General features: G+C 31.4%; 1 protein-coding gene across 1 annotated transcript in view; it reads left to right on the forward strand.

The window, feature by feature from the left end:
• LOC106101993 (hemicentin-1-like) overlaps positions 1 to 7184 on the forward strand; it is an 11922-nt gene extending 4738 nt beyond the window's left edge. Inside the window, exons 2-7 of the mRNA XM_013281387.1 lie at positions 1741 to 1835; positions 2667 to 2866; positions 3887 to 4097; positions 4955 to 5082; positions 6437 to 6605; positions 6894 to 7184. Of these exons, the coding sequence (XP_013136841.1) occupies positions 1763 to 1835; positions 2667 to 2866; positions 3887 to 4097; positions 4955 to 5082; positions 6437 to 6605; positions 6894 to 7018 (906 nt within the window). The 5' untranslated portion in view covers positions 1741 to 1762 and the 3' untranslated portion in view covers positions 7019 to 7184. The remainder of the gene's footprint in view (positions 1 to 1740; positions 1836 to 2666; positions 2867 to 3886; positions 4098 to 4954; positions 5083 to 6436; positions 6606 to 6893) is intronic.
• Positions 7185 to 21504: the final 14320 nt, after the last annotated feature.

Below are 21504 nucleotides of genomic sequence, written 5' to 3' on the forward strand. Positions count from 1 at the left end.
GAAGTTAGTTGACCCTCGATTGTTTGAAGTTTTATTGGTAGGAAAACCAAAGTGATGAAAAAGAGTTACAATTTCGAAAAATAATATTTCATTTAAAAATTACTAGCATTGTATTTTTTATTCCTGAAAACTGAATATGAATTTGTATTTGATAATTATAGTATTCGCGTTTATTTTTAAACGAAAAATTACTTATCGTTAATACAAAAATGTTCAAATCAAAATATAACCAAGGAAAAACATTTCATATAAATTGCTGGCGGAGTAAAGATCCGGAAATTCGATATTACAAAATTACGCGGCATATTTTTTGCGTATGTGCTTAACATTAAGCCTTGTTATAACACATTTAACTTGCTTTCGAAATATCTGAATTTACTACAATCTGATTTTGCTTAAAAGCGAATATTTAAATGTTTACAACTTTAAAGTCTATGTAATTAGTGTGTGTCTAAATAATATAGATTATTTTGACAATTCACTTCAAATTTAGTAGGGATGGGTTGTGTAAAATCAGTCATGAGTCTTATCGATTTTCGATTTTTATTCCTATAGAAGTTGGAATCGATAAATTTATAGTTATAACTTCTGAAATAAAAAAAAACACTGTTTTCAAAAATTAATAATGACCATAACAAATATTGAGAGTAAACAAATGTTTATTACTACTACAGCCGTACGTAATCGAATTGCATTTCGCTATTATTTCTGTCATCGCTAAATTCTCTACACTGTAATCAATACTAGAATTGTCCTCTAAATTAGTGAATTAGAAAATAATAATTTTAGTTGAGTTCGATAATTATTTAAACCGAATATCGATAATTCAAAATTGTTCGCTATGTGTGTTTGTTCGTCACTACGATACCTGTCTATTAAGTATGGCATTTGCCTTCATACCAATTGAATTCGATACTTCATATGCGTCATTTATCAAACTAATCTATTTTATTTAGACAAACTATACTACCTCTTTTTCCAGTTTGTAAATAGACTTATAATCCGCTATCAGAATGTATGAAAAATAATGCCGTCACACGCAACGCTGTAATTTTATTTGCTGAGATGTCAACGTCGCGTGGTAACCGACAATAACAACTAATTGAATAACCTTATCAATTTACGGTGACGTCATTAAGTTACAAAGCTAACCTAAGGGTGTTATAATTATCATAATGTTCACCCTTAAGATAACGATAAACGTTTCGTGTTAGCCTAAAATAAATCTCATTCATGTATCAATTGATAAAACAAATGAAAGTAAATAAAACATTTCTACTTTCGTTCCTTTTTTTAGTTTTAATTAATTACGTAAGCCAAGATTTGAATCTAATTATAAGTAGCAGGCTAACTTTAAGCCTCTAAAAGTCCGGGTAAACCGCTTGTGCTTTTCGTAAACTAGTCTTGAGGGAAATATTTTTTTTAAAGTTAATTGAATTTAGTTTTAAAATATTTGTTTCCTTTACTGAGTGATTTTTTACAAAATATTTAACGGGACAAATTTCATTCCAAAATAGTCCATCGTTATCAGGTTTCCGCCCTTTTATTACTTAAAAAACCTGTTTCTGGAATAAAAACAATGGATCCTTTTTTATAGTTTATTTCTTTTACAAATTTTTGTATTGCATATATTTGATTAAATATTTTGACATAACCAACAATCTTATACTGTAGTCTTTTTAAAATGTTTATAAGATTATTCAAACATTGACATTACTAATTTTATTTTTTTCTTCACAGCACTGGCCTATTTTTTTTAATAATGGGTCAAGGAGTCAGCGGTGTTAGGACAACCATATGGCTCTATCTTCTACATGGATTTGTATTCCTTACTGGTAAGTATTACACATTTTTCAACTATTAAAAAAAAAAGTTTACTTGATTATTGAAATAACGACAAAGCTAATTTCGAAGTTGTATTGTTAACAAATCTTTTACATTTAAATAATCATACACAGAGACATTACTTATTTAAACTAATATTACTAAGTCAATTATTTTTTATAAACCTAAAGAAACTAAATTTAATAAATAAAGAAACATTTTGTATCGTTAAAACAGGTCTTTTGCTGCTAAAAAGTCTGAAAAGCTCATCCTTTTGTCTGCTTAAGAGGGTAAAATCTCCGGAATATAATTTTTAAAAATGAAGTTATCCAAACAATATGCCACGAAAAGCTCTCGTGGAAAGATTATATTTGCAAGCAGCAATTTTCTTTATTAAAACAACTTTAAAATGACAACTTTGTTAGGAAAATTCAATTTATTCTGTTAAAAAGATTTATCGATACAGTAACTGGTAAACAAATAAATATTCTAAAATAACTTACTTAGCGGTATTAAATAGCTGGAAAGTACATCTGCAATTTTTCTTTAAACATCTATGAAAGAATAGAAGACAACCTCTTGAAATAAGCCGCTTACATCTTTGAAAAACTATAGTTTTCACATACAAAGTTTGCTTTCAGTCACAGAATACTAACAGATGTTTTCTAAAATGCCTTAACACTTATGTTATACAGTAATGTTTTTGAAATAATACCCCTGATAACTTAATTACTTTATGTACCAGTAAAAATAATTACGGTTCTTTTTTACTAATAAAAATAGTAAAATTACTTGATTTATCTTCCAGAAACTGGATTAATATAATTTATTTCATCTAACAGCTGATTCCGGCACAGAAACACCATCAGACTCATCTACTATGGACATTTCTTCGAGAAGATTCCGCGCTGAGTTCCTACAGGAATGGCACGAGGCCGCGGACGCCCCATACTTCGACCCTAACACGCCTCGCAACATTACAGGCTTGGTTGGCCACCCAGTACGCTTGTTGTGCAGAGTTAAGAATCTACAAAACAGGACTGTAAGTATTCAATCTTAGTTAAAATAACCGTGTGTTTTAAATGTTAGCTATCATTTTAACGTGATAAAAATTAAAAAACATATAATAGGATTCTAAAACATTTAAAAAAATTACTGCTTTACCTGCTAACCCCTGTGACTCAAGTTACTATTGTGGAGAGTTAAAGAGAAAGAAAACTTTTTACGCAATCCGTAGATTCTAAAATACCTCTCTTCCTTAACTCTGCAGCCCTTTGTGGACCTTGGTGTGGTCGAGCAATTTCTTCCACCTCCGTCTCTTTGTGGGCATCGACCTCAATTCATTATGCCCACATTTATGCGTCACGATATACACCTTCTACCCATCTCAGCTTTAGTCTCAAATGCTAAAATTACTGTGTAATTCTTGGTATACCAAATGCTTTAATCACAATTTTGTAATTCATTAGTTTGGCATTTAGAAATTTGTCGTTTATTAAAATCGAATTTTGCAAGAATTCATTTAGGTGCGCAGTATTTCACAGGCCATTGAAATTAAAGCGTCTTCAGCTAAATGGTCCAGTTCGTTAGTTAAGTGCTCCTTGGTACAGACAGCAATTACACTCCGAGCAAAGCAGGCTGAGTAATATTGTATCTCGTAATTTTGTTTTTGCCGAGCGATGAGCGTGTCTCTTTAGTTTCGTTCGCACTTAAATAGATAAATGGCCCCTTATTTTACTCTTGACATAATTAAGGAATTGCCGTTTTATTTTTGTGTTTACGTTAAAAGATGTTGCGCTTAATTATCGTTAATTAAATTCATGAGAAAGGTCTAAATTATTGCGTTATTTTGCTACTTCATTACTGCTTTCAAATTTCATAAAATGCAGTCTTTTAAATGGACTAAAACGATCGAAATCATTAACATACCTTTACAAATTTATGGTAAAAACTTCAACCATTTTGTAACAGAAAAAAATATGTTTAAATTTTAATGAGTCGTTACACAGCCTACAAGTCGAAGCTTAAAATTCCTAAACAAATGATAAATTTCTTTTACAAGGTATCATGGGTACGTCACCGCGATATCCATTTACTAACAGTAGGAAGGTACACGTATACATCTGACCAGAGGTTCGAAGCACAACACAAACCGCGCTCTGAAGAATGGGCGCTGCGAATCCGAAGTCCTCAGCGACGTGACTCGGGACAATACGAATGCCAGATTTCAACCACTCCTCCTATTGGACATGCTGTATTCCTCAATATTGTAGGTAAGAGATTATCGATATTAAATTACTCCTGCAAGTCTATTTTATTGGTTTTTAGCCAAGTCTCTTTCTATTTTACTACAGAACTGTGTTGAAGTGAGCAATTTTTTGTCATCTCTCTCTTATATCATCCTCTAGATTATACTACATTGTTCTTGGTATTTCCCTTTTTATTTTACGTTCTATTATCTTACTAATATTATAAATGAGAAAGTTTAGATGGATGGATGGATGGATGGATGTTTGTTAGCGTTTGTAGCCTAAACAGCTGAACGGATCTCCATGAAATTTGGCACAGGTTTAGAGCATAGTCTGGAAGAACACATAGGCTACTTTTTATACCGGAAATAGTTACGGTTCCCGAGGGATTCATTAATTTAGTTTTTTAATGTTCACTCGATCATTCTGCAACGGTTCAACATATCTTATTGAAATTTGGCACAGATATATAACAAAGTCTGGAGTACACATGAGATAAGCTTCATCCCAGAGAAATGTCCGGTTCCTGAGCGATACGTAACTTTTTGTAATTTGTATAGTTCGTATGTTTTCTAATACCACGAGGACGAAGTCGCGGGCAACAGCTCGTAGTGGTTATATATCCAGAATCTTTACTTTTCTGTTCTGTATGATTTTCAATTAATGATTCATTAAAAACGAACGTAAAAATAATAATTTTACGTCAATATGTATTCTAGTATCATCATCCACTTGCCCTTATCCCTTATGGAGGGTCGGCACAGTATGTGCTGCTCTTCCATACATCTCTATCAGCCGTCATATCTGAATCATACATACATATAATATGTATTCTAGTATATTTTTTTTTATTGTCACTTTAAAATATACCTTCGGTTTAGAACCTGAAACAGTCGTATCGAGTGGCGCAGAACTGTTCATACAAGCTGGCTCAACTATCAACCTCACTTGCATAGTGAAACACACGCCGGAACCCCCCTCATCTATTACGTGGACACACGGCGAGCAGGTAAATGAAACGGCAATCTATTTTAACTAGGCCAACATTTATTGCTAGATCTATGATTCTAGTCAACGTATTTTATATACTTATCAAAAGAAATCTAATGCATGCATTTAATTTTAGAAAGTAGTGAAGAGTTTTATTCAGATTAAATTGTTTAAACTTTTGTAATATATTCTTATAACTAATTTAATAACAGCTAGCACTTATGTCCATTTTTCCGGTGGCGGTACCGACTTTCGGACATATTAGGGAAAGTCCAATAACACTCGAAGAAGGACCTTACCGAAAAAATAAACGTCAGTGCTAGATTTATTTCTTAAATTATCAGTTTAAAAACAATATCGATGTCATATAAAGTATCTTTTAAGTCATTGTAACAAGAATATAAAGTAGATGTGCGTGACAGCAAAGAAAGTGCGTTGGCGGACTGTACAAAACAGGTGGGCGTCTGTCAGAGACAGTAACCAACAGTTCAATACACAATAATAACAAAGATACACAGCTATTCCTAATATCTTATAGAAATTGTTTAGATTATTAGTTATACATAGACGTATTATAGTTAACTGTTAAAACTTCTAGGTTTTCTGATCATCTTTTAATATTCCAAAAGAAGCATAAAATTATCTTGGTTGTTGGACGATATAATTAAACATTATTTTAACTTCTTTATTTCTTGTTAACTAACAAATGTTTAAAAGTAAGTCCTCACAAGTGTATAATACTAAACATAATGTAGAAGTAAAAAAGATACATAAATGTCCGGAGAAAGAAGCTAAGACCATTAGCAATGATGTGGGGCTAGAAGGTTCACATCTTAGCTACGATGCGGTAAACTGCAGCTGTACGACTAAAACTTTTGTACATAAAGTAACAAGTATACTGCGTGTTGCGGTGAAATACAAGCAGTATAAAATGTGAAATACAAAATCGGGCAATCGTACCAGATGTTGACATGACCCGGTTATTTTTGACTGGATATAAACTTAACATAAGTTTTATCAGATATTTAAATAGTCTTGAAGAACTACTTAGCTTAGTTAACACATAACATTACAATATGATGTCAAAAACTTATCAAGTTATTATCAACTAGCTGTAGCTCGCGACTTTGCCTCGTTAGTTAAACACACGTAGCTTATGTTACTGATAACGTACCTTTATTTTTTGTGTTATTTCAATACATAAGAAATACAAACCTTTTCTCTTTATTATACTCGTATTACTCGTAGTATAGATTTACGACGTTACTATAGACAAACTAAAGTAAAACAAATTACATGAAAATAAAACAAATAACAATCAATTCAATTCAATTTTTTTTTAATTATTTTATTTGTTTTAATGACAATTTTAGGTGATCAATTTCGACTCAGCAAGAGGTGGTATTTCATTGGTGACTGAGAAAGGACTACGTAGCACAAGTCGGCTGCTCGTCCAGCAAGCCAGGGGCGCTGACGCCGGCGTGTATACTTGCGGCCCTAACAACGCTCCGCCAGCATCTACCAGAGTCCATGTTCTCTCCGGTAAGAGGTTAATATTAGTATTTCATTGTTCTTCTACTAGAAAACATCGATTATTTTCTAATGGATATACTAAATATAGATTGAATTGCTTAAAAGCAGAGGTTTCTTTAATTGAACGGATAGAAGTGGCCTTCGATTTTAACCTCCACCTTTATCAGTATTAGAAATAAGTTTAACTAGTAAAATATTCTTTAAGACAACTAATCATTTTGCAACATAAAAGGAAATAATTTCATTTTCATTCAACTGAGAAACAATTCCAGAAATAAAATAAATGTTTCGTTTTAGGTGAACACCCGGCAGCGATGCAGCAGAGCTCAGCAAAATGTTCCGTGGATAAAACTATTCTAATATTCTATACGTCGACGCTATATATTATAGGTCCATTCAACGTTTTGCGATTTGGCACTTGAGTTACTATCTAAATCTCTATAGACTTGGCATTTGTCCACGTTGAGTGTTTTGTTGGAATGTCGATCGATCATTTCTCTATAAGTAATGTTGCCATTTACGATACAGTTAAGAAAATTTATGATCGTAATTTAATGTGTATTTGTAAAATATACGACTCATTGTGTAATTTCATTATCTTATGGTAATAAATTATTATAATTGAATTTGAGATGTTGTAGAAAATGTAGCTAAGTTATCAATAATTTACACGAAATAAGAAATAAATCTAAACAGTTGATTTTATAACTAATTTAATACAAAGTGTGAATATGAACCAATTTATATAAAGCGTTAAGCCTCTATAAATAAATTTGTAAAATAAATTAAATGCAAACAATGTACAAAATCCGATGGTTAATGAATTAAAAATTTTATTTATTGAACGGAATAAATGAAGATTACGAAAATGTTATTTGTCTAAAATTGTAAGAAAGTTTATAATAAAAAACAATTAATATGTTTGTTTGTTTCATTTACATTCTACACAAATGTTTCATTTTTTAGATAGTTTTATTTTAAATTGATTTATAAAGAATTATTCTTGATACAAAACTATGATATTATTTTTATCTCTGACTTCATTTACTTAAATCAAATATAATATGTAGTTAGCATTTACTTTATTGACCGCAGCTCAGAACAAAAACCTACGAACAGTTAGAGTACTAAGTCTATGTAAACCACTCATATCTTTAAAATTAACGCTTCACATATATTTAATGTTTCCAGTACAGATAAAAGAATTAAGAAAACTTCACAAAGCAATGCGTCTTACTTTCTTAAACAGCTATGAATATTTCATGGCGCGGCTGCGCTGTGTTTGGGCAATGGTCAAGTGAAAATGTTCACCGTATGATTTACTCGAGGAAAAATGTTCGTGTCTATAAAATATTTCTCAACTTCCGAGCGCTTTATGAATACAAACGTGTTACTTAACGATACCATATGAACCCGATAAGAAAATGGTTAAGTTAAGAACAAGTAACTGTAATAAAGGGAAAGTTATATTTTATGATACACTTTCATACCTATATTTTTAATGTAAAAAGTTATACTTTAATGTATATACCAAAATTCTTTAGACTATCATGAGGTGGAGGTTGTCATGCTTCTTTGATTTTCCCTTAAAATATTCACGTTACATGAATACATGTGCAAATTTTATCAGTTCCGCCAAGTTCTGTCGTTTGACACGACGAAACGCCAGCTTCTATTCTCACCACGAGGATGGCTGGTATTTCTAAATGTTGCGCTACTCATGGAATTTCATGTCCCGCATCATGTCCCCCGTTCGTCTCGTGGAACGGTTTACCCTTAGTGATTTTTCTAAACAAGTATGACTTAAGGTTCTCCAAGAAGCGAGTATATCGCTTTCTTAGATGCCTACAATGTATCTGCTTGGGCGTAACACCTCGGTGTATCCGTCGCACATTTGCCTAAAAATACTTCAGCTTTAGTCTTTATATTTAAACATAAAATAAAGTTTTATTAATCTACAACTTCAGTATACAGGTGTAACCTAATGTGTATTCATCAATGTGAATATAAAATAAAATTAACATCCACACATAAATTTGGAACAGCGGTTCAATGGTGTGTTGAAAGGAAAGGCTGAGGAGTTTAGGTCTCATTTGCATGCTCATAAATTCAACGAAAGTTAGTTACAAGCTTACACACTGCAGCAGTGAATGCAGTTAATTACCATATTCTCGCTAAAGTGAATTTTAATGAAAATATATTTAGTTAATATTGTCAACGGCAGAATACCCACTATCCAAGGAAAACTGTGCTAATTCATACTAATAATATAAATGCGAAAGTTTAGATGGATGGATGTATGGGTGTTTGTTAGATTTTGTAGCCTAAACGGCTGTACGGATTTCGATAAAATTTGATATAGATGTAGAGGATACTCTGGAAAAATACATAGGCTACTCACTTTTGTTTTTTTTTTACTTACAAATAGTTACTATCAGATAACAATCCAACGTATAAAATACGTTATGGAAAAATCGGATTTTAATACTCTATTTGACAGTGAAGTCACTTTTGAGCTATCTGAGCTTCTATCAGCCAGTGGTGGGACAGGCCCTTAGTATTTTTCTTCCTATCATCTGTATAAATTATATCAAAATTGAGTGAGACCCGTTTTGGAGATGCCTAGCAACAGACATCCATTCATCTAAACTTTCACAAATTAGATTCCAAGAAAATTTTCTGTTCGTCTCGTTAGCTTATATTTCTTTCATTTCTATTAAAATCCATTAGGGTCACAAAATGTTTATAACATGTTTATCGTAAAGGATTCTGGGAATCATTTTGACAAATCAGATCCTACACGAATCTATTCAAGGAGGTGATACATCAGAAACATATATGAGTTTTATTATATGCGTAAACAAATTTATTCAAAGAGATACAAGGTAATAAATCAATTATGCTATAACCAGTTTTCAAGAAATTATTTAACGACTCTTGTTACTTAACTTACTTTTTATTAATTATTTATTTTCTTTTCATTACACTCTATATGCACATGAAAGACTAGCTGTTGCTTGCGATGTCGCCCGCATGAAATTAAAAAATATTGATTATGATAACTTTGTAATGCTTAAAGAATTTTTGAAATCGGCCCAGTAGTTTTTGAGTTATCTCAATGTATAAAAATACAAATTTTTGCTCTTTATAATATTAGTATAGATGTAAGAAAAACGTACATAAACATTTATACAGAATCGAAATCACGAAAGCGCACTTACAACGCTCGCAAAGATTAAGAATTCATGAGATCATTTCAAAGATAAACATGCAATAGACGCTTCCTGAAAGGCGGCTGCTTTATTTTTCGCGATGCACGGCGAAGACTCGGAAAATTTCACTTTTCCCAACAGACACGTTTGAAAAATAGGACGACACTCCGCTAGCTTTCAATAAAGCATGTTTCAACAAGTCCCGTGGGTGTTCATTGTTTTACTTGTTTGCTTTTTGAATATAACCTTTATAAATTACAAAAGCTTTTGTTATTAGCTATTTTCAGTAAACCAGGTGAATAAGGATTTAAAATATTTAAAGAATTGAACAAAATTAACAATTAAATGTAACATATTTTTAATGTTTTAAAACAACGTAAATAGTAAGTTAATTAAATAGGAAAACTTGAACCTAATTAAGTTAATTAAAATAAAAATAACAAAAATTAATCGAAACATTTTTATTGATAAAATCTCAGAGCAAAATTTTAGAAAATGCAGACTTAAATCGAAGAAGTGAACTATTACGTTATTTGGAACAAGTGACCAACGTCCCAAAGCCAAGTATCTATTCAAGTACTTTATTTTACGCTCGAGTTGTTTTATTTTCTAATTTTCCAGAATATAATTCTAAATTATACTACAGCGTTGCTACTGAGAGCAACAATAAAACGTTAGAGTAGCTTTGGAGCGAAGTTCTGCATATTTCTTGAGCAATTTATTGTATTAATGGAAATAAAGCTTCCGTGATATATCATGAGATGAGACTGTACGAATGCACACATACTGTCCTTAGATATATTTATTTTAAGTGTCTTTCACACTTTGTATTATCATATTAATTTCATAAAGTGTGGTGATAATAGTGGCACTTTTTATGGTTTGACAAAAAAAAAGTAAAATAAAAAAAATTAAGATTAGCATAGCATACAGTTAAAATTAATTTCGTTATTCTAGTGAAATAATAATTAAATACGTAGCCTAACAAATTCTGTATAAGCCAATATTATAAAGAGAGAAGATTTGTTATATACAAATTGGTTATTTCAACATCCTTAGATATTTCGTGAATTAACAAAAAAAAAATTAAATCAGATTCTAAATTATGGATTGATTAAAAGTTATCAATGTGGAAGGGTAGAGTTAGGTACCTGGTAGAGGTAAGTCTTAGAGATGGATAGACCGCGTAAAAGATGCCATGATCAAGAAAGGAGTAACGGAAGAGAGACGGAAGACGAACATTTGCGCTGACTGTACTGACAAAAAGTAGATGATAAATAATTAATTACTTCGTTATTTTTTTGTCACCAGTACAATATTGATTAACCAAACTGAACTTTGACTTGCAGAGTGCCGTATGTTAATTTCATTTGCGTGTTGGGTAACTTTCACATCACAAATTCATATGAACTTTATGCAAAGCTGATTAACTTTAATACATGCAAAGTAGACGTTTAAGATTAAATAAATTTTAAAATTTCATGACGCCGGTAATTAAGCTATATGCTTGTGTTTGTGTGGTACAAGTGAAGGGTTATGTTTTATGCGCAATTTTATGAATGTTTATTTAATTATTTTATTTAAACCTATAATCAAGTCAAGGTTTTTTTAACGTCTTTATAACTATATTTTAGTTTTTCTGATTACATTAAAATTTATGAAATTGATACTTATGTAGTTTGTTTATTAATTTAATATCTATATTATTTCTGTATGTAATACTAGCTTTCGCCCGCGACTCCGTCCGCGTGGTATTAAATAAAATAAAACCAAGTAGCCTATGTGTTCTTCCAGACTATCCTCTACATCTATGCCAAATTTTACTAAGATTCGATCAGCAGTTTTGGCTACAAACTTTAACAAACATCCATCCATCCATCTAAACTTTCACATTTATAATATTAGTATGATTGGAAAGATTTTAAACATATCTGAAATGTCTTCCTATATCTTTCAGTCTCGTAGCCTGTTTACTTCCAAAGTATAATTAAATTACAAATAAATGAGTTGATCGAAGTTAGCTCAGATGTGTTCGTTAACTTTTAGTTTGTTAATCATGTATGAATTATAAATGAGTAACTTGGAAGTTTCTAAACAAGAACATTTATACATTTATAGTGTTTTTCACTTACGAAAACTACGATCATAAAAACATTAGATTTCAAACAACTGTAGATTACATTTTACATAAACAAACATTTGTTTTTATAAGAAGACAAACGAATTAGTGGCCTTACGATCGCTGATCATAGGAATCCGCGTTTACCAAGTACGTCTACAGGGCCTTACCTAACTTCATTGATCAAGGGAAAGTGGATATTTCCCCGAACTGTCCAATCCATCGCCTCCTCAAATCCAATTCTTTTCATCCTTTTTTTATGGGGAGCAAATCTTCAAAAATATGCCCTTCCTTCTGGGGGGAAGACAGGTTTATGTGAGGTTTGTACCCACTAAAACCCCCTCGTTGGCCAGCTTCTAGTACCATTAGGATTCCGGGATCTCCGTGGATCTCCTTTCCGTCTCATAATTATAAGAAAACATAAACAATAATACTATAAAATACTTTATGAAAATACGAGTAAGAAATTCTTAACAAATCTTAAATGATTTGTCTCGAGAGCGGAAGATGTCAACTTTATACAAGTCGTTGAGTTCTGAAGTTTTATATTTTTACTTGACATATTTTTATTCTTCAAAAAGAACAATTCGAAATAGCACTTTACATTTATTGTTTTTATTTGTTTGTAAATTAAAAAAGTGTCCTTAAGTTTATCGTTCAGGAAAATGTAAAATCTTTGAAATGTTCTTTGTCATATTATTTTACTAGAAAACACTAGTCGACTACGGAAATAAGCATTTGAAAACTCAATTCTAAAATTTTCAATATTTATTACGAGGTTTTATACAGTATTAACCGTGGATGTCCACTGTCGTAAGATTTACTCAATGTTCAGTTATAATGAAGCGCTAATAGCCTAATGGTTAGGGGTACGGACTACCGATCTTGCGGTCGAGGGTTCGAATCCCGCCATTTGACTATCGTCGTGAACGATCTCCTAGTACAAGCCTAGAGCTTAGTTGGAATGGCTAAAGGAAATATTAGTAAATTAACAAAAATCTACTTTTGTTTTTTAATAAAAAAATGTCTGTAATAGAAATGTATACCGATGTTACATTTAAAGTTCTTTGAATAGTGCTTAAATAATAAATTTGTTAATTGCTACGATTTCCCGCAGCGCGATTTTAAATTACTCCGAACACAACAAAAACCGCAAATAATTACGCGGAATCAGTGTTCAAATATTCAGAAATTAACGGATACAAACGAGTATGATGTGAACAGTGAATTTAGCTCCAATAATTTTATACACATTTGTAGGAGGAAAAGTAATTATCTGGATGTGAATTTTTTTACACTATTCAGCGGGTAAAAAGGCAGGATTTTTTTTTCTCTAACTGTTGTAAGTGTACGTGACAGTCCCTTTTTTATAAGCTTTTTTTTAATTAATTACATAAAATTTAATCAAATTATTGGAATGGATAATAATTTCGTATTTATTGAATTGACTGTAATTGAATGAATTGATAATTAATTTGGTTAATGATTTTTAATTCCATTAAATGGTTTGATGAATTGGAAATAAATCGTATTATCAATTTCGTACGTTATTTATATTAAATTCCGAATTCTTTAATGCATTATCTATATCTATACTATTATAATAAAGCGTAAACACACACTTCTTTGTTGCCTAAGATGTCAGCAATTACAGCATGTTTTTGAATAATTATCTTATTAATAAAAACCCTTACACTCACGTCACGCTTTAGGCTATATATTTTCACGCCATTAAAATTAGGGGGTAAATATTTTAGATAAAAAAGCCTAATGTGGGAAAGAGACCATAAGTTGCTGCTAACATCAAGAAAGCAAGGATGCCATAGTTTGTCATCATGGCATGTGATTTTGACATTTGAAATTGACAATTTGACACATGTAAACAATTAAATAGAATTTTCATAGTTTTATGCGGATGAAGTCGCAGGGGAACAGCTAGTTAAATATAACGAGAGTTGTTAATCCTTCACTATATAGATAAAGGAATTTTCAGTATGTGTGTAACAGACTAATTTGTTAGGGTGTAAATCAATAAATGAAGATATGACAGGTAAACAAGTGACGATCCTTTACATGGAAAATATCCGGTAGATTATTATGATAAGTTAAGTGAATAAAATAAACGATAGAAAGCACTATTGTAATCAATTATAACATTAAATTGTAGGCAATTTGTTCATGATACATAAAGTGCTGGTATGAGTAGTTCAACAATTATTTAACTGTTTCCATTACAGCTATAGAACAGACCCTAGAGCTGTGAAATCCATTAACACGTAACTTCTTAGGACCCAAGCCTGAGGCGAGGACGAAACAGTCCTTAGCTTTTGAAATACGACTTTAAACTTTTAATAGAACACAATATTGTCGTGTAGTTCAACACTGTATTATACCTTCAAAAATTATATTATTTAAGTTATAAAATAAAAAAATAGAACATTTCATAACATCTTGTCTGACATTTCGGTGGTTAAATTTTTTCGCATAGTTATTTCTGCGAATTTAGTTAGTTGCTTATTTACCTACTTTTGATATAAAGAAAATAATAGGAAATATTCCTATAGGAATAAATTGCGTGAACAAAGCTGAATTAAACTTAATACTTTTAACTACGAATTATGTTCTTTTTAAAATAGGAACAGTAATTTAATTTAGTTTTGTAGTATACTTCTATCAAAGATATACTTTGATAACAGAATCTTAAGTTACAAAGGGTTTCATTCACTTCAATAGAAAATTTGTTTAGTTTTCCAAGGAGATTAATTTAATACATGAGAAGATGTCAGCAACTTTAGCTAAGTCAATTAAGTAGACGAATTTCTTGTCGCCTAGCCACTTCAAAAACCTCATTAAAACTTGCTCAACTACAGAGGAGATATCTTAACGATCGCACACAGATAAATTTATTAAAGCGTTTGTTTATTATAACACTAGCTGTTGCTCGCGACTTCGTCCCCGTTAAATTTAAACGTATAGCCTATATTACACACTGATAAATAACCTTTATAACGGTGAAAGAATTTAAAAAATCGACACAGTAGTTTTAGAGTTATTTCAATACATACAAAAATACAAGTCTTACCTTTTTATAATATTAAGTATAGATTTAATCAGCTCTGATCATTACCGGCTTCTTTTAACGGGGTAGACAGAGTAAACATATTAATCGTTACTTAAGTCGTATGGTGTAGAATTCTAACATTAAATCTTTTCTAAAGAAACTCTCTTTGCGATATCTTAAAGTCTCTGAGTACCAGAGCTGCGACGTGGAATATTATATCTCCCAGTTTTAGGCTCATATTAATTGCCACTTATAGTCATTTTAATCGTTCCTTAAGGGACAGTTTTTGCGTCTTGAGTTGTAAGACTAAATCTTTACTAAGTGTCACCTTTAGTGACTTCCTATTAACTATGAAATTGGCAGTAAATTGACTATAAAATTGTAGGTTTATTTAAATACGAGGGGTTGTAAAAGTATTTTATCTTTATAACAAACTCAATTTGAATAATTTAATGAAAAGTAAAGTTGAATTATTTACATTGTTATTTTATTCACGTTTAAAAATTCCCTTCACACGCAAACTTGATTCGGATTCAATGAATATTGGTAATTGCAAACAATCAGAGTTTGGTCATGCGGGAGTCGGGCACGGGTGAAGGGGAACTTGTGCACGTAAAAATTGGTATCACACCGCGTACTGTAGTACAAAGATCGTTTTATTATTCACGTTTTACGTTTAAATATTTTAATAGTTTTAACATTTAATTTAACTATGCATCTATTTATCTACTTAGTTGAATTTAAATTCTTCTTCTATTACAGCCCTTTGTGGGCCTTGGCTTGGTCCAGCAACTTCTTCCATTTCAGCCTATCTCTGGCAACGGTCCTCCAGATTACTATACCAACGTTTTGAATTTAAATATACGTCAATATAAATAAAATTAAGCATTAGTAAGATATGTCTTAAAGTAATTAAAATTTGCAAGCTTATGTCACCAAGTAATTTAAAAATATCTTCAATGTGTTAATTGTAGCTCTTAATTTTTTTATTGACGTTATAAAAAAAAACAATTGTTTCTTTCTTCTAATGCGTCTCCTTTACTAGACGTTGGCCGTCAGTTCAGCGAAGAACAAGGCTACAGTAGCTTAAAGGGCTTAAGAAAACCTAGGGCGCAGTCGATATCTTCGGCGCGACGGCCACGGCACTGCGATGACGGAAGGCAACGGGATACCACCGTCATTATTTACTCTAGTAATCAGCACAATGAACAGTACAATTGTTTCTTTAGACAACACTAATTAAGAACTGACACTAATTGTAAACTACAAAATCAAATGAACAAATGCGTTTATAGAACGTGCTTTCTAGTCTATTAAAAATGTAAGCCTCCTTTAAAAAATGAGGTTAAGTAAAGAAAAAGTAAGGTTAAACAGAAGATTTTGTTTTAAATATGAACTGGTGAAACAACATGGCTCAAGGATACCCGTCCGTCGGCCGCGTTTGTGCAAACAGCTCAATATATTACCAGTGAAAACAAAGGCAGAACAACAAACCAAATTGTTTATAGGTAAACAATCACCGAGTCTATTTTTGTGAAGTGGGTCAAAGTTTTAAAAATACACTGTTTTAATCCAAAAAATGTTGTTGGACATTGTTAACTTAACTTGTTAACCCTTTGACCGCTGCTGATTAATATTATGGACGTCAATTTGTCACCTAAAAAACTTAACGTTACTTTATAATTTTACTAGTTATTGTTAAAATACATAGCCAATATTAGTGGTAACGTAGCTATTTATTGGTGAAATATTTTTTAAAATCGGCTTAGTAGTTTTAGTTAGATAAATCTTTCCTCTTCATAATATTAGTATAGATATTTAATCCGAAGCATAATTATGTTTTATCAGCCATGGGTAGTAAAATCTGAGCTAGATTCTAGTAACGGTAAAAATGTAAAGACGCTAAACTAAAATGTATTTTATACACTGTCTTAGAGTAAGGCCCTAACTACTTATGGGCCTAGCATTATGAATTTATTAATTTCGTGTAATTTAACTAATTTATTTTTTATATAAACAAGATTTTAAATAAAAATATTTTATCTAAGTACGAAAAAAATATAAATTGAAATGCAATTAAAAAACAGCCGAGTTCTTAAGTCGTGAGTTCTAGCTAACGTCATTCTTTGTTTAGATTTCCGTCGTCAAAACGTGTCGTTGCAGAAAACGTAAAAAAAATTCAAAAGATCTAGGCCTTCTTTTGAGCTTAAATAAAGAACCAAAAGGCTTTGGTTTTACAAAGATTGATTTAAATTACCGCGGCTCAAAACAAATGAATGTTTTGGTGCAAAGAAAATTAAAGACCATTATTTCATGAAAAAATAATTCTAGACGTAAATGAAACCCCGAAACTTACCTGAAATAAAACTGGTCTTTGTTTTTTCCAATTGTAAATACTATCTACGTAAACATTTATGTATGTATGAATTATCAAGATTTTTACGTAATGATGAATCAGGCATTAAATTAAAAAAAAAAACTGTACCTTTAAACACTAAGAAGTTTTAATTAAGTACTTGTTTTGTTTTGCAAGTCATAATTTTCTAAGATAACGTAGTGTAATTTACTATGGGCTTAATGAAAACTTAACCTAAATAGAATTTAGAGATAGTACCAACATTGTACAACAATATTTTATCAAAGCCAAAAGTAACTCAAAAAAAATCTGTTTACTCATAGTGCGTACTGACTGCTGTTACATGGTGTGGCACGTTACTCATGATACACGGCCAGCTTTGCAGTGATTACGTAATGTCAGTAATACAGCGAACAACGAGCCGCTAGATGTGAACGTTACACCTCGTAACTTTACAGCACGTAAACAATACGCTTAGTCGTTTTATGCTAGGTTTCTTAAGTTCCCATTTATTTTGTTATTACCTATTGATTCATTAACATTAGATTGACCTATGTTTCAACAGAGTAAAACTCATTTCGAATCGAATTGTTAACATTAAGTTATCGAATCAATAACAATAACGAATGCTTAAACGTAGCTGGGAAACCAGTTATAAATATTCTGCCGTTGCATAAAAGCTTTATTTTCTACATATTTCAAATTCACCTACACAATAGCTATTCAATCAAACAGTAAATAAAGCCAGAGAACCTTGTTCTATGTGTTTATTTACTTGATTATTTTGGGAAATATAGGTAAATATTTCGCGGCTTTAATTACTTTCTTATTTACTTAATTAAAAACAAGAAACCGCGGCTGTTGATTAAAGTAAGAAGTAAATTTGATTTGTAGCAAAATTAATTGTGTTTAGAAAGTTTGGCTGGAAATTAGAAACTTGTGGAATATTGATTTACGATTTGTGCTGTTGATTTGACAGATTGCAAAGGAACGAAGTCCTATGTAAATGTTACCGTAATATTGTGAAACATGTCAAATTGTAATCGGACTATGCAAAATAATTTAAATTAAGAAAAATATACTTCGTAGGCAAGTCGAATGATAGAATTGAAACTACGTTACATGCTTGATAATTACTTTTGAAGATATAGGTTTCGCCCGCGAATCCGTCCGCGTAGAATTGAAAAAATAAGTAACTCGTATGTTCTACCAGCCTTTAAAATCTATGCCAAATTTGACCGAGATTTAAACTCTAACAAACATCCATCCAATTTGACTAAAATTTCAATATAATTCTATCTTGTAACAATGACTAAGAAAGTACAAAGATAAATATGTTTCTTTGTATTCAGGGGGTTTTAAAATAAATTGACCTTTACTATAAATCTGAGAGATAAATCGGTACCTCTTTTAGAAATTTAGAAACTAGTTCACTCTAAATCTTAAAACAAAAGACTGCTCCACTGTTGGTGCTATCTTGAAATTCTAGTTACGTAAAGTTCACAGTAAACCTATAGAAAAGCTGGATAAACCTTGATTGCAACATTGTTTTAATACAAAATGTAACACTTATTTTACTTTGAGCGTAACTTTTTAAAGGCTAGTTTCAACAAGTATTCAAACTTAATGATCAAACTTCTACTATAGACCATATATCATAAATGACTTGTAAAATCTCTTGGTTTATTTTAGGATTGCTTAACTCCTTTATTGTCTGTGCCTTGAGCAACATAACACACACTTTCGACTTAAGTTTATAGTGATAAAAATGATTTTGGGTATTGTATCTTACGTTAAGAAGTAAATCGATATCATGCCGATGCAGCGGCGCAACACTATATCATTGGCGTGTGTCCCATCACTATGACATCTGTCAATGTTAATAAACGTGCCATTCTTGGCGGTGATCCGATTTATTATTAAAGTAGAATTACGTTACTGTTGTCTAAAAGTTATAATTAACAGATAAAACTATCAATGATTACGAAAAGCAATTTATTAAACTTTTGAATAATATTTGCAGTCGTTTTTTCTGCGTTATTTGCTACATTGTTGTTTACTGCAGCGGAATAGTTTATGCGTGTTAGACCGTGCTGATTGAACAGCTCATAAATAAATAGCGGCCTAGTAACAAATACGGGCGGTGGAATTGCTACACTATAGAAAAAGTATTTATTTTCATTTTAACTATTAATATTTTGGCGGTAAAAATGTTTATCCAGTGTAGACCGTGTAGAAATAAAAAAAAAACTGAGTAGCCTATGTGTTCTTCCACACTATCCTCTACGTCTATGCCAAACTTCATCGAGGTCCCTTCAGTCGTTTAGGTTACAAACTCTAACATCCATCCATCCATCCATCTAAACTTTCGCATTTATAATATTAGTTAGAAGTAAGATACGATCTTTATGTTATTAACCTTTATAACTATAAAAAAACAGTAGAACTGTAATTATCTTTCTTGTAATACGTGATGGTTTTAGATTAACACAGCTTAGAGTAATCCCGAAGCTTATTTAGACTATTTGTAGATAATTAAGACAAATAGCAAGAGCTTAAAGCTTCAGGATATCCAGGCAGATTTACTTACCAATTTACAAGACGACATCTGTTCATTAATTTGAGAGAAAAGTTTAGGGAATATTTTCAACAACGGTATACTATTTAATTTTAATGAGCTCGCTCTGCGTTTTCCTGCGGTTTACAAACGAATCCAACTTTGTTGAACGTTGTTAAATTGTATGTTGCATTTAAAATGATTGCATCCTATTTTGTAACTCGATAAGAAGTAAAGACAATTTTGATGTCAGATACATTTTATTTTCCTCCTTCGTAAGTTATTTTAGACAACTTATTTAATTGATACTGTCGCTTTTTACTCAGAGCAATACTTCTCGTCAAGACTCAAGTTACGCGCCAATCTATCCATACTTCTAGTGACATTGACAGCTGTCAGCTAGGGACGTGACGTTTATGCCGATAATCTAGAGTTGCGCCAACTCTACAGCACGGTACTAATTTTGTTCCTAACAGTTATAATTTACTATTGTATTATTCTTACCATTCTAATAATATTAACTATTTAGTAAATAATATAAATGCGAAATTATAGTTGGATGGATGAATGTTTGTTAGAGTTTGTAGCCTAAATTGCTAAACGGATCTAGATAGAGTAAGGCGTATGTGTAGAGGATAGTTGGAAGAGTACATAGGCTACTTGCTTTTGTTTTTATTTATTCCCAGCGGAAGGAGTCGCAGGTAAAACCTATTCTTTATAGTTTATCATTATTATTGTGTTTGATTATTTTCGGTGCTTTTTTTTATTATGCATATTTCATGAGAACTTAGTATCTTTATTGGATATAGAGAAATACTAAATATTTGTCTCTAAAAACCCTTTAACATAAAAACTATTAGTTTCGTGTAAGCGAAAACATCGTAGGCAATAACGTGAATGTGACAAACTCTAAAAAACAAAGCGAATGACGACACGACCGCTATATTAAATGACTGGCATCTGTCGGGAACATTTATTGTTACATAAAATTTCAGAGTTATTGTATAAAATAACACGTAACGTTTAAATAGTTTTATATTTCCTTTCAAAAATATTTGTTAATACACATTATTACGAAAAATTTTATTTTAGAATTTTTTGGCAATTGTGTTAATGACTATCATTTTTTAAAGTGTAAAATTTAACATAGAATATAGGAAATAACTTACGAAACACCTGTCACAGACATGTGAGCTACTCTATTGATGCAGGAAGTTCTTGGATATAGACTCATCTCATATGATTTTAACTTAAGAAGAAATACTTGGAAGTATAAAATACGATAAACAGTTAAATTTTCTCCATAAGGATCAAGAATAAGGTACAATTATCAGCAAGTATCTAAAAAAAATCCGCGTTTCGTCTGATGAGTGTGGAGCCGGAGGCCTAATTTTAGTCCCTTTCCACCATTTTCTTAAGAAGAAAGGATGAGAAGGAAAAGTGGATTTGACGGTGGAGGAGACGCATATGAAGGAAAATGTCGTCTTTATGTGCGTCTCCTCTTCTGTCAATTAAGGGTAGGCAACGCATCTGCAATTGCGGATGTTTATGGGCAGCGGTCGCTTTCCATTTCTGTGGATTCAGGTGGCCGCTTGCTCGTTTG

The sequence above is a fragment of the Papilio polytes genome, unplaced genomic scaffold, assembly GCF_000836215.1.
Source record: "Papilio polytes unplaced genomic scaffold, Ppol_1.0 DF823934.1, whole genome shotgun sequence".
In the NCBI taxonomy this organism is placed as follows: domain Eukaryota; kingdom Metazoa; phylum Arthropoda; class Insecta; order Lepidoptera; family Papilionidae; genus Papilio; species Papilio polytes.